The following is a 13,542-nucleotide window of genomic DNA, read 5'->3' as shown; positions in this document are numbered from 1 at the left end:
GCCAGATATCCCAAATGAGAATAACGTTTAAAAAGATGATTATAGTGTACCAGGAGCTACATGACATAAAAGCAGTAATAAAAAAAAAAAAGCAGTACATGTACAAATAGCGAATAAAAACCACCAAGTAAAAGAGTCAAGAAGCTGCCTGTCAGTCCAATCATCAGTTTGCGAGAATAAGATAGGGGAATAATTGCTTTCCCCCCCAAAAATACAAAAGTTTTTACAGACAGCAAAGATTTTGATAGCATTTTGATTAGGAGAAGATTTTATGTATATCATGTACTGCTTGACTTCAACATGGAAACCAATGAAAGTTTCAGCCTCCACTTATTATCAGTATCTGTTACACTACATTAGGAGATATAAGAATACCAAGAGATGCCACCCTGGAAGTAAATGCATTATACAGATTTTTTATTATTATTAATTATTTTGAGGCATTACCCCAGATCTTCATGAAAGTGCCATACATGGCATGCTAAGATTGTCTCGTATCTCACAGTGGTGACCAGGGGATTTTTTAAAAATAAACTTTTGAAATTAATATTAGGGTCGTAATTAGAGACATAAAGTGGGCATATTTGAAACTACTTTTATTTTGAAAAGTAACAGCAGGTCTTCTGAATGAGTGGGTTGCATTTTTAAATTCTGGAAGTGGCTGTGCGGAAGTTTTTTATTTAACTGCAGTCACGCAAATACGTTTCATTTTGAAACATAACATTCGAATGATTGCGTAAAATTTCCAGAAGGATTTCAAATCAACACCATCAATATCTATTTTTTTATTTTGCGAACCTTTACTTTGATTTTACCCCTTGCGGCTCATTGATGGCGCGTTACCGTAATGCAGAATAGCAACATAAATTCTACGGCAATTCTCAAATGGGTGTGAAGTTTGCTTATTATGCTAACAAGCAGCTGCTTTGATTCCATACTGTGAGAATCCAATATTTCTTTGGCGGGGAGCTGCACAAGTGGAATGACTTAAGTCTATGTTGTATATTTATTCCACCACTTAGCGTGCTTCACTCGTCATCAACACAGAGTGTTTCAGCTAATGATGAGTGACCCGGCTGTCTGGACATGGCATTACGGTTATTGGCGCTAATGCTAACGCGGCTAGCTAGTTCGCCCATTTGGCTAAACTGCTGAGCTACTTGCGGCCGTTGAATCGGCTAATGTTAGCGAGCAACAAGCTAAGCCCAGCATCTCTATTTTAGGAGAAGGATAACCGCGCGTTATCAAAACCGATTCACGTCAAACTGCAGTTGACTTGAACGTTCACTGTCTACTTGGTCTCCAGTTTGGTAATTGTAGCCGCTCCGAGCTACTTCATTTAACGCGCTAGCTTTCAGTGGAACAGTTGTAGTCAATAGTCACGCTCCTGCAACTATCAGTTCCAGTTCGTGGTCATTGTGCTGCGTTTAGCCATTGCATGCTAATCATCCATCTGGAAAGTTGGTGAGCACGCGGAACATTATGAATAGCGTTAACTCGGACGATCCGTGGATGTCCTGATAATTGCGTTGTGAGGGCATATAGTGACAACGTTATTTGATTTGACGTTTGATTTGATTTGGCGTTAAGTTTTCTGCACGGTAGAGTTGTTCAGAAGACGGGCCTCTTTGATTGCGGTCGGTTCCCTCTGACTCTGGAGCCTTTTTTAAAATAATATTTTTTTATTTCGCGCCGTGCGAAGTTGACGCGTTCCTGGAGCAAACATGTAACGGCTCAGACTTGGCCTTTTGGATCGCAAAAGAATCGCTGTATTAACTAGGCACGATGCACAATTCTGGAGTCCTGTCACAAGAAAAGATGGAGCTAGACCTGGACAGCCCATCTTCCTTAGGTCAGATCGAGGGGCAGCTGAGGAGATCCAACAGTGCACCCATGATTAATGGCCTAAGGTTCTTTTGTTATTTGTCTAAGTGAACATATTTTTTTATAGCATATATGTCAGTGTCGTCGGCACTGTGCTAAAACAAGTTTGTCATTGCAGTGATAACTCCCAAGTGTTCCAGAGAGAGGTCTTACGATGCCGCAGAAATAGCACAACAGTTGTCAACAGGCCTAATATGGTACAAAACATCATTTCAACTGAATTTTATTTTTGGGGGGGAATTGCAGTACTTTGAAAATGCTCTCACCTTTCATGGTAGGTGCCGTCGTCGCCCATCCGTGTTCCCAGCACCAGACTTCATCAGATCAAACAAGTAAGAAAAAGAACCTTTGCGACCAGTCGTGTAACATATGCATGGCAGACCACCATCTTCCCTCTCAAGCCATAGGGATTAATGGTGCTTTATAAACATGCTAAAGTAATATTTTGGGGTTAACAAGACCGTCGGTTTTTAAATGATCGATTGGTAGTACCAGACTCCAACAGACGTTGACGTGAAGCCGGTAATTGTGTTGTTGTGGTTATGTCAATAAGAATTAACATTTTAACGTGCCGTCGCAGGAAGAAGGCGTCGATCTGATGAACAGAGAAACTGCACATGAGCGGTAAGATAATTTATAGAAGCATCGGGAGGATTTCCTGTACTGGGGACTTCTTACAGTCGTTTCCCCACGAAAACCCTCAAGAATCAGGTGGATAGTGCCTTTACCTATTCCATAGGGTGCCCAAAGCTCTTTACCAAGCCGCAAAAGTATATATTTTTTCAAAATGTAGCAATAACACTTGCAAAGCTTACTTTAAATTCCAGGGTCCCTCGCTTCGAGGCTTGTCGTACGATAGAACCCAGGAATTTATTTTGCCGTGACCAGCAATTCTCTTGTCATCCTCCACGAAGAAGACCGATCATTGTGTTCAATCAAAATAAAACACTTGCATTTACTTTGGAAAATAGGGATCCACATGTTATCCTATTCCTCCACGTTACAAAACGGTAACTGAATGATAAGTATTTTAAATTGTTAGTGCCAAAACATGAAATAATCTCCCGTTTTTGAAAGGCTGCAATTTAAACCTTTTTGTCCCCCAATTCATTTATTGATTAGTCAAGTCCTCATTAATTGCAGCCCAAGAGCAGATTGTGTTCAACTTTGAAGATCTGACAATTAGTTTTGATGCAGTATCACTTTCGAAACTTCTTTTCCACCCAGTTGAGTCCAGTATTCAGTAGGAAGGTTCCCAACCGGTTACAGTAGCACGTATAATATGCTAGTGTAGGCTGACGTGCCCCAGCTCTTTGCTTGACATGCTTGACTGACACTAAAAAACTACAATTGATTGACAGAATGGATTGAGAATAGTTAACACTTGTGATGACGCAAATTAATTTTACCCTTCGGAACCAAACTGTGGCAAACAAAGCTCAGCTGTCATTTTTTTCATAAAATTCAACTTGTTTTCTTATTTTGTCCAAACAGGGAAGTTCAAGCGGCTATGCAAATAAGTCAGTCCTGGGAAGAAAGTCTTAGCCTGGTATGGAAGCTTCAGTGTCACATCAATGTCATTTCTTGGCTGTACTTCCTCATGGCATGTTTGGGCCTCTGGCCATCGCTGCTCTTTTTGTAGAGTTAGCGTCAACGAACATGCTAGATTAAAAAAAAAATACAATTACTGTATTTGGGAGTTAACAGGGCCACCAGTCTTTCAAGGTCTGGCTGAGTCGGTAGTATAATACTCCCACATTATTTGGATAATCTCTGTCAGTTTGTGTGATGACCAATGTTTGTTTTCAGTTTTGTTTTGTTTTTTTGTTGTAGAGCGACAATGATTTGGAAAAGTCTGCGTCGTCATCTCCTAAGCGCATTGACTTTGTGCCTGTGTCGCCGGCACCATCACCAACCAGAGGCATAGGAAAAAAGGTACGTCTGACCTTTTAGTGTGTTGAAATGCACATCAACCGATTGTTCTGCCACTAAGTAGAGGAATATTGTACCCTAAACTAACATTTTCCCCGTTAACCTTATTAATTTTTAAATGCGCGCTTCCATTTTTTTTTTATTTAATGATGGACGTGTTTAGGCTACCTTTTTTTTAGACCACACTTTCACAGTAGTTTGTATTTACAGTGGATATCTAAAAAAGAATATGGTTGTTGACCTTTAAAATCCAGCCTGTGCAGGAGTCTGAGATTGATTTTGTTTGTCTCATCTGTTGCGTGTCAATCGGTGTTCCTTGCTGGGAGCAGCAATGCTTTTCTCCTTCCCTTCAAATCCTTGTGAGCAGCAATGGCCTCACTCCCAGTCCTATACCAAGTCCAACAAGGCGTTTTGGGTGAGTTCATAGGGATGCCACATTTTCCAACAACATTCGTGTGCTGTTGACTTTCTGTAGTCTGTTTGCTGGCTTCAATTTGATAATGAAGTCACAGTGGGGTGAGAGGGAGATCATTTCACAACTGGGGTAAATGTGTAAGCGCTGACAAAATAGCAGCCTCACTTTGCATGTCTCCTGTAAACATTTTGTTAAATTTAGACACCATTATGGTCTTAATAGATACACTTGGCCTATTGCGGGCATGCGTTTTTTTTGGGATATAATATTTTAGGTGATTCATTTTCAATTATTTATTCATTATGGTAGTTGAAGAAGACCCAAGTATCCAGATTCATTTTGTAAAGTTCATATTTTTACCTACAGCCGACGTAGCCAGAGCCCTATCAACTGCATCAGAGCCAGCATACTTGGGCCGATGAAACGCAAAGGTAAGAATTACAATATTATCAACAATTTTCATTAAAGCTTTCCGTAGCTTGAAAAATAATTCGTATCACATCGAACTTATTTTTTTATCTTCCAATAACAAACGTGAGTGTGTTTTGAGATTGTGTGCCATAGACCAGCACAAAGTAGAACATAATTGTTAATTGAACTGGAAATGACATACAGTTTTCAAAGTTAGAAATATAAAATTGATAAATGTGATATGCCTCTGATAGCCATAAATACACACCACTGTAATTTGATCTAAGTAAAGATACATCTGGTCTTTGAAGGCCTCAGCAGTTTGTCAGACAACAGCATTATGAAGACCAAGGAACTCACCAGAGAGGATTGGAGATGAATCTTGAGCCCTGGTTCTAAATTGGCCCCAGCCTGAAATATTCAAAACCGGACTATGGATAATCTTCATCTGTTAGTGGACCTGGAGAAATTACTCAAATTAGTTTTCCAGTTATTTATCTTATATGAGCATTCATTTTCATATTTTACCTTTGTAATCTCATTCCTAACCAGAAATGAAATTGATATATATTCGTATAAATAGCAATTTTCAATCAGGGATGAGCCACCTCGCCCCATGCGCGAGAGTCATTAGACAACTCGTGCTCACTACACAGGCACAGAACATTTGTGACATCACATCACAATGTGATTTGTGTATAAACATCCGTCATGCCATATAATGCAGTACTTTTTATGCTGATATTTTGATATATGTTTGTTAATTTCGTTGTTGTCTTCTACCGTGCAGGAGAGATGGAGACAGAGAGTCAGCCGAAAAGGCTCTTTCAAGGCACCACCACTATGTTGTCGGCTGAAGTCTCTAATCTGACAGATCTCGGCTCCTGGTAAGACATCATCAAACGTGACCGGTAAATGAAGTGGTTCAAATTTCACTAGAATGCAACTGATATATATGCTCATATCTTTGGTAAAGCTCTGAACAATGGTGTTTAGAAATTCATCAAAAGTTGCGCAAGAGCCCCTAGAGCTGTTCTAATCCAACGCAAGTGCAACAAAATATAAAGTAATGAGCATCTGAACATGTTTTCCATGTGAAATCTCAATTTCTGACAAATCCGATGCGGGTGCCACATTCCAACTGTAATTGCTGCTATAATGGGCGTGCTCTCAAATTTACAAATCTTAAATCATAGAAATGATAAAGACCAAACCCCAAATTGATCCATTTTACGACAACCAAGCAGAAATTAACATTGGGCTTTAAAAAAGAGGTGTTGATCTGTGCAACCTGAAGGCAAAAGATACTAAACATTGACGAGTGAAAACTATAGATTAGAGCAGAAGCGAAAGTAAGTGTCGCAAAAAGCGCAAGTTGAAAATGAATGTGCAAGTCATAAAAATGTATTTGTATATATATATACAAGCCCAGCAAATGGTATAATATAAGATTTTCCTTTATTTCTCCCACCCAGGGAAATTCCAGAAATGCAAATGCCATCGTGTGGCTTGTTTCACACCTGACTCACTGTTTTATCTTTAAATCACAAACCAGCGGTATGGTGTCTGAAAGGGACAAAAAGACCTCAATACTTTACAGGCTCTCTGGTTAGGGGGCCACACAACTTGACTTGGTGCTGGCAGCTTCCGGTCCTTGACAGAATCCATACTGTAAATTGCATCATTGCATTTGACTGTAGGAATGTCCTGGTAGCTTTTTGCCAACATGAACTACAGTGAACCCCACACTGATGTGGTTCATTGTTCCTGCCCGTCCTATATAGCATATTTTCATGTTTGTTTTCGTTTTTCTTTCGTGTACAGACAAGTCTGAATTTAGACTTGCACGCCTTCACTGTACAGTAGTAACATGTTGTACCGCAACATGCCAGGGCTGCACAAATGGATATCGAAAGAGACACAGACAGTGACAGAGAGGTAAAGAAGAGAGTGCAAGCAGGGTGGAGTGGTTGGAGAAAGGTGGCAGGAGTGATTTGTGACCCAAGAAAGAGTGAAGCGGAAAGTCTACATATAAGGCCATGGTGCGGCTTAGAGACCAAGGGTGTATTCAGACCAGAAAAGTCCTTTCGTTTGGTGCGGCTCCTATTCAGACTGTACATTTTGTAATTGAAGTACATATACATATCCACGCTTATGACCATTTGTGCTCCCATTGGACAGCAATGACCAGGGCGGCGCACAGACCCGGAAATGAAGGAAAATGTGAGAGTCCTACATGCTGCGTTCCTGCTCTGCATATTTGTGCTGTTGTTTCGGATCTACGCTGTTTCTATTCACACCTGAAGCGAACCGAGACCACTTGAAAAAGCGGGTCTCGGTCCGTTCCTTTAATCTGCACCAGGATTCGTTTGCCTGCACAAAAGGTCCGAACCAGCGTTACAATCGAACCCTGTCAGTCAGGTCTGAATACACCCTTAGAAAAAGATAGGAGGCGGAGCTGGAGGTGGCAGAGATGAAAACGTTGCGATTCTCTGTCACTGCTCAGGTGGGACAGTTTGGATACAGTCAGAGAGGTGAGATTTAGAAGGCTTGGACACGTGGAGGAGGAATCTGGGGTACATCGGGAGAAGGATGGTGAGGTTGGAGCCACCAGGCAGAAGGAGAAGAGGGAGCAAGTTTATGGATGTGGTGAGGGAGGACATGCAGGTTGTTGGTGTGCCAGAGGAAGATACAGGTGACTGAACGAGATGGAAACGATTGATCTGCTGTTGCGACCCCTAACGGGAGCAGCCGAAAGAAGAAGGAAGAGACAGAGGCTGCGTTTACATGCTGTCAATAACCCGTTTAAAACCCGAATACAGTCGTACCTCTACTTAGCAACTTAATTGGTTCGGTGATCGAGTTTGTAAGTAGAAATGTTTGTAAGTACAAGCAACGTTTCCCATGGTGATCAATGTAAAAGCAAATAATGCATACTCTGTGAAGAGCACACAGAAAAACAAAACAACAGTTTTATTTTTGCTTTTTCAAAACTTTATAACAAAAAAATAAATCTCACTTTATTCTTAACCCCCTAACTTTGCTTGGGTGGACTGTTCTAATTTTCTGCACTTGCTAAAAATACCCCCGAAAAGACAGACTAATAAATGATTGTATTCATGTTTTTATTGAAAACAAGTTGCCGCACGGCAACGGCTTCCGTCTTTCACTCAATGCGTGCGTGCTCCTGCAGCAGGGATATCTACTTTGGCTTAACAATGGCTGCAGAGATATCAATTGAAACAAAGGAGAAGATTCTCAAACTTTTAAATGAGGCTAAATCATCACACACTGTTGCAAAAGATGTTGGTTGTTGCAACCATGACTCACTTAGGTTTCGCCATGCATGATGTAATTTTGAGGCTGGACACTGAATTGTTTGCCAAGGTAAGCCACACTTAGAATACAAATGCCTTCTAGCAGCCAACAAAAAACACTACATGTTGGAAATTTCAACACAGTGGTGTTTAAATTTCCGAATAATGTATGTATATACTATTTCTACTTTGTGGAATTTTGTTTTTCGTTGGAGATGCGATTCACAACCACCCAGGGATCACAATTATTATTATTATTTTTTAAACCATCTATAAATGCATGCAAAAACACGAGATTTCTGCATCTGTGGCCCAAAAGATGGTGTTGTGCGTGTGCTGCTTTATTGAGATTGTCGTAGCACACCACACAGACAATGTCATTTTTTAAAATCTTTTTGGGTAGGGTCTCACCTAGTTCTGTGTTTTCATATAGCCACTCGCCAGATGGTTTGTTGGACGGCAGCCTCAGCAGCGTCTGCTCTTCCAGTGACTCCCCAAGCAAAATGGAGGGAGTGTCACCGTCGTCGTCCAGCAACTCTCCCTTTGCTTCCCTCCAGGATTTGTCTCCCAAGTGAGAGCACAATGTCAAAGAGGAACATCCCAAAACCAGTCTTCTCTGGCCAGGGAACTATTTTCCCCAAAGACCTTTCACCTCAGCAATCCCTAGATGATTGTGTGCTTTTTTTGTGTCCGGATACGTCTGAAGACGAGTTGAAAGCCATGTTGTGTCGTTCGTGTGAAAGGTTTGAGGATGCTGAGCACAAGCTGCTAGTCTTTGGGATGGATGGTGCTCAGCTTCACTGGCATTAGTTCTACAATTACAGGAGCTAGCATTCATGTGTTTTCCCTTAGCGATAAGACACAAAGCACTGGACAAAACAAAAAAGATTTGGATTTGTGTATTTCCCCCGTTGTGCTGGACCTCATTTTGTCCTACAGGCCTTGTATGTAAAGACTTCAGATCAGATTTGTAAAAAAAAAAAAAAAGTTACTTATTCTGTATTGTTTGCTATTCTGTACATATAATAATCTTATGAATAGCTTGTATAGTTTAAAGTTTATATGATGAGGTTAATTGTGACGCCATGCATCTGCGAAAGGAATAGAAGGTAACTGTTACTGTTATACTGTAAACAAATGTTCCCTTGGTTCAAAGGTGTAAACTGTGGTGTTTTTTTGTTTTGTTTTTTCTTTTCCGCCAAGTGGCTTGATGCCTGTCACATGGCACGTTACCAGGAGGAGCAATGAATAACCTGGTCTTTGTAGTGTTAAACACTAAAGGCCTCTCTCGTTGTACAGATTTGCTTTTTCTTCAGAAAAAATGTTATTTATAGTAAAGAAAAATGATATATAAATATTCAACAGGATGGTGATCGTCTTCTATCCCAAGTAAAAGTGAACATTTGTGTTATTTTATTTGCGAGTGCTATCCAATGCAGTTAACATCCAAATGGCACCAGTGCTTTGTTTTATGAGGCTGCTGTTCCTGCTGTGGTTCATGTTGCACAGGGTGTCTTGTTTTCTTCTCGCCCTGTGTTGAAGTCTTAAGTGAGGGTGAAGTTTGACTGGACCTCCCATCATTGGAAAAATCTAACAGTACGTTAAGGCTGTACTGTGACTTTTGCACCTAGATTTGTGATTAACAGTTCCTCCTGCCCCGCCTTTATTTACAAACAAGGATATGATTGTAATCATTCTAAAGGAGTTGTGCCCTTTTTGTTTGCAGTTACACAATTGAATGTCATTTTACTTTATCCAAAATTACAACATGAAAAAATGTGTGCCTGCAATGCATGAGGTTTTCTTAGACACAAATTTAGTGACGTCAAACTGACCTTAGCTTTTTGTTTGCGTTCGTATCAAAGACTAAATAAATTATTAATGTCTGTTGCGTTTGTGTCCGAAGTTATACATTCTGCTGTCAACAACCAAATAAAATGATCAGTTATAACAGGCTGACATACTGACACTTTATTAAATGTTCAGAATATTGTAAGAGTACAAGTATTTTGAGCAAAAGGCCTTCGTTGACATGACTGCTGGGGGGGAAGAATATGCATTCAGATAGGTAATGATCCATGCAGAAAACTGCATTGTCTTTGTTTCTCTACACTTACATGACTTGAAACATCAATGTCGGTTACTAGTAAATACAATATGAAAATTGCTATGGCTTTATATACATGTAGGATGCATATTCTTTGACACGGCTGCTCACTTCAGTTTCATAGCATTAGGAAGCTCGAGGCTATCATGCTTCTTCACAGGTCCCGCTTAGGGACGGAGTCCCCTGAGGACCCACCACAGGTCTGTTTACATCAATGTGCCACAAACACAAACCTGCATTCAAAAGAGAAAACACTCAAATGTTTCAGGAGCGAAGACATGTTGGGAGAGAACATCTCCTGTAGCCAGCTAATGAAACAGTAGTGGTGTGTGGCAATGTCTGAATAATTTGGCCCCCTCCGCTTCATGCCTTTCATGTGCGTAGGATGACCATTGTGAGAAGTCCTGAATGAAACAATTACAAGGATGAATAAAACTTAACTCCTAATTCAATTGATCTTGTGCATGTAAAAAAACGGTATTCATCTTACCAAGAACATAAGCAGCTACAAGTTTCTTGTTAACACTTAAGTGGAGGTAGACAGGCACAGTGGATTCTTGCTCCCCCAGAGTTGGGAGCATCAGGGCGGCCACACACACCAGCCCCAGTAGCACCGTCAACAAACTGGGCCCTCCGGCGGCAGGACGACTTTCTGAGGGACACGCATCATTGCACAAAACTGTTTTTTTTTTGTCGGGTTTTTTAACAAACAGACTGTAAGTGAAAAATTATGACATGGGGATAAAAACAGAGTAAATGCTACAGCGGAAGATGCCATTTTGGGATCAACTACAAAAGATGTTGAGAAAGACAAAATACACGAATAACAAAAAGTTTGGCATTTGGCCTTTTGAGTGTCCCGTAGTCACATCAGCTGTTATCAAAAAAGTCAGGCGTGCTGCTGGAAGTATACCTTCTTGGGAATGTAATAAGATCGTGGACCAAACACTTGTGGATTAATGTGCACCTGCTTCTTAATCAATAAACGCATGTTACCCATTGGCAAAGGCTGCTAGGAGGAAGAGTCCCCAAACGTGAGCAATTGGCTCTCTCTAGTGGTCACCCTTACCTGTTTGAAAAACAGTCTGTTCAAAAAACTCGCTGTCCGCCATCTGATCTTTGGCCCTGCGCTCATCATCCTGAGAACGGAGGCCGCCGGGCTCCTGGGAGGCGGAGGGACGGAGTGTTGCCGTGACCTCCTTGCGGCCCAGAGCTTTGCGCTGACTTTGCTCTGACACCTGCAGGCGGAACTTGTCGTACACGCCGTAGTGGCATGGTCGCACGTCTCGGAGTCGGATTACGCTGCAACACGTAGATTAGATGGGAGAGTTAGTTCCTGGCAATCAGTGGTGTTCCATCAGAGCAAGCAAAACCTTCTCTGGTGGCCTCGATGCAATCAGAAAGACTGAATTACCCCGACATTTGTGAGTAGAGTATTTTGCTTGTTCAAACAAGAATAAGAGGCTCACATGTCAACACAACAGTGCGGCTTGACAGCTCCGGTGGCGTCCACCACCGTGTACTTGTTTGGCGCTGTACACAGCACTGGGAAGAAGAGAAATAAAAATATACATCAATGATCAGCGAGAAAACATCAGGTCCATGCGCTGTCTCGTGTGTGCCCACTGACCTTTGAACTTGAGAGCAAACTCATAGGGGTTGTAGAGGGTGAGCACCTGCTTGTGAGACGTTTGCTCATCGGCGTAGAAGACGAGCTCAGTGGGGAACACGAACACGGGAAGGTTTCCTTCCACCAGCTCAGGCTGTCGATGCTGCTGCTGCATTGGCCCCCACTGAGCTGTTTTCCGTCCCCCGTCTGCCCTGCCGCCCTCTTCCCTCGCTCTGCAAACTCAAGCGGGCCGTCCGTGTAAAAGAAAACGGTACTCCTGGCTTCTATGGCATGGCACTGTGAGGGCGACAGAGGTGGACGCCGGTATTAACGATGCTTCCCATCGAAACATTCATTACGTGAACACTGACATGAAATATTGCCTCAGAGTATGTTTTAGTGGGAAACTTTTTATAAATCTACTCAGTCGTGTTTATGGAATGCAGGAAGAAGTTGGAGCCAATGTTTAACTAGTCAAATTGAAATATTTAATCTTTGATTACATATCTTAAAATAAACAAAAAAAATATAACCTGATTCGTCAGTTTGTGTTTAACGAACAAAATACAAGTGTATGTGAACATATTACACACATTTATATCCTAAATGTAAAAAGACATTGTTTATTAGATATTTTATTTCATACAAATACATAAAAATGCTCCATGGAGAGTTTCTTGTAATATTTGTGGCAGTGAGCTGGTTAGCGATCCTTTGCACACAACATTAAAGTGTTCATTAATAAAGTTGATTGTAGAATAAGTCAAGTAACAAAAAAAGGAAAATATAAAAAAAGACCATGTTACTTCACTGACTAGTCTATAAAGCGCAAATATCTTGTTAGTGATGTTAGTTACTATTTGTACAGTTGTTCGACGAGTGTCTGTAAAGTTCTAATCCAATCATACATGGCAAGAATTTGTTCCACGCGGTCATTTGTTTACATGTTTTCATGTTCAGAGTCTGAACACGAGGGCGCGACGTGATGTCGCAACACTCAATGCTCCATAAAAACACTCTGAAAATGTCACGAATTTACTCTTCTTCATTGTGTGGCCACCAACCACGCTCCCATGTTACACTTTAGTTGTCATGTAGGAAATGTTATGTTGTGACTCTTCATCGTCTGAAAAGACAGCTTATCTACAATGCACATTAAGCTTTCATGTTATCGTTGAGATGTTCATCTAAACAGGTTATTTTACGGTTATTATAAATAACAATCACCAATTGACCCTAACTGTTTTGAATTTGCTGACATTTCATCCGAAGACTTATGTTCTCGTATTCCTGCAACTAGCATGCTACGACAACACATATGCTAACCCAATTGCTAATCGCCAGTAAATTGTCCTGCCGCTATTGCCATACTTGAGAATTGAACAGTTTTAAAGACAGCATCAAAATTAAGAGACAAATTACCTTAAATCTCAGGTTATGTCACCACCGGGATTTTCTTGTGCCGAACCCAATTTACTGCTATTCCTTTCGAGCCTCTTTCCCCCCCTCACCCCCCTTTTGGTCAAAATAGGCTGCAGAGTTCGCGCTGCATTCTGGGAAGGCTTCCGAGAACGTGCAGAGACGTCAACAAAACGACTTGACAGCAACCAAGTGTGTTTGCTGCTTACTTTCGTTGGAGCACCATACACTCGTGCTGTTGCATTAAAAACATGTAGATGTAATATTTAACCAATACCTTTGCGCTGTTCAAGGGCATATTAAACATGTTAACTGTCAGGGACATCTTTCAGAATTGATAAATGGATATTAAAAACGTAATTAGTGTATATTTAATGTTAGAATCATTACGCATTCACGACACAGAAAAGGAACCACCGGTCATCGTGTAGTACACAGTTGCAGTTGC

General features: G+C 41.0%; 2 protein-coding genes across 4 annotated transcripts; one reads left to right on the top strand and one right to left on the bottom strand.

Annotated features, from left to right (window-relative positions):
* The first annotated feature begins 897 nt into the window (after nucleotides 1–897).
* On the top strand, nucleotides 898–9,918 carry pabir2 (PABIR family member 2). 3 transcript variants are annotated; one of them, XM_088372063.1, is made up of 11 exons: nucleotides 908–1,464; nucleotides 1,781–1,910; nucleotides 2,003–2,081; nucleotides 2,163–2,216; nucleotides 2,465–2,508; nucleotides 3,379–3,433; nucleotides 3,718–3,819; nucleotides 4,146–4,231; nucleotides 4,598–4,662; nucleotides 5,433–5,529; nucleotides 8,393–9,918. In XM_088372063.1, exons 2-11 carry the CDS (start codon nucleotides 1,786–1,788, stop codon nucleotides 8,532–8,534), a joined length of 849 nt encoding a protein of 282 aa, XP_088228189.1. In that variant the 5' UTR covers nucleotides 908–1,464; nucleotides 1,781–1,785; the 3' UTR covers nucleotides 8,535–9,918. The 3 variants fall into 3 exon arrangements, with proteins under 3 accessions (XP_088228194.1, XP_088228189.1, XP_088228183.1); XM_088372068.1 differs by having other exon boundaries at nucleotides 898–1,910; nucleotides 5,433–5,553; nucleotides 8,393–8,541; XM_088372057.1 differs by having other exon boundaries at nucleotides 912–1,910.
* Nucleotides 9,916–13,526, bottom strand: mospd1 (motile sperm domain containing 1). Its single transcript, XM_088372081.1, has 6 exons — nucleotides 13,098–13,526; nucleotides 11,697–11,972; nucleotides 11,536–11,611; nucleotides 11,136–11,368; nucleotides 10,557–10,718; nucleotides 9,916–10,470 (listed from the first exon to the last, which is right to left on the bottom strand). The coding sequence occupies exons 2-6, from the start codon at nucleotides 11,848–11,850 to the stop codon at nucleotides 10,439–10,441; spliced, it is 657 nt and encodes a 218-aa protein (XP_088228207.1). The 5' UTR covers nucleotides 11,851–11,972; nucleotides 13,098–13,526; the 3' UTR covers nucleotides 9,916–10,438.
* Nucleotides 13,527–13,542: the final 16 nt, after the last annotated feature.

This window comes from Syngnathus floridae, chromosome 1, assembly GCF_059516105.1.
Source record: "Syngnathus floridae isolate MCC-2025c chromosome 1, RoL_Sflo_1.0, whole genome shotgun sequence".
In the NCBI taxonomy this organism is placed as follows: Eukaryota; Metazoa; Chordata; class Actinopteri; order Syngnathiformes; family Syngnathidae; genus Syngnathus; species Syngnathus floridae.
Note: the sequence above shows the minus strand (reverse complement) of the source record. Positions and strands in the feature narration are given on the sequence as shown.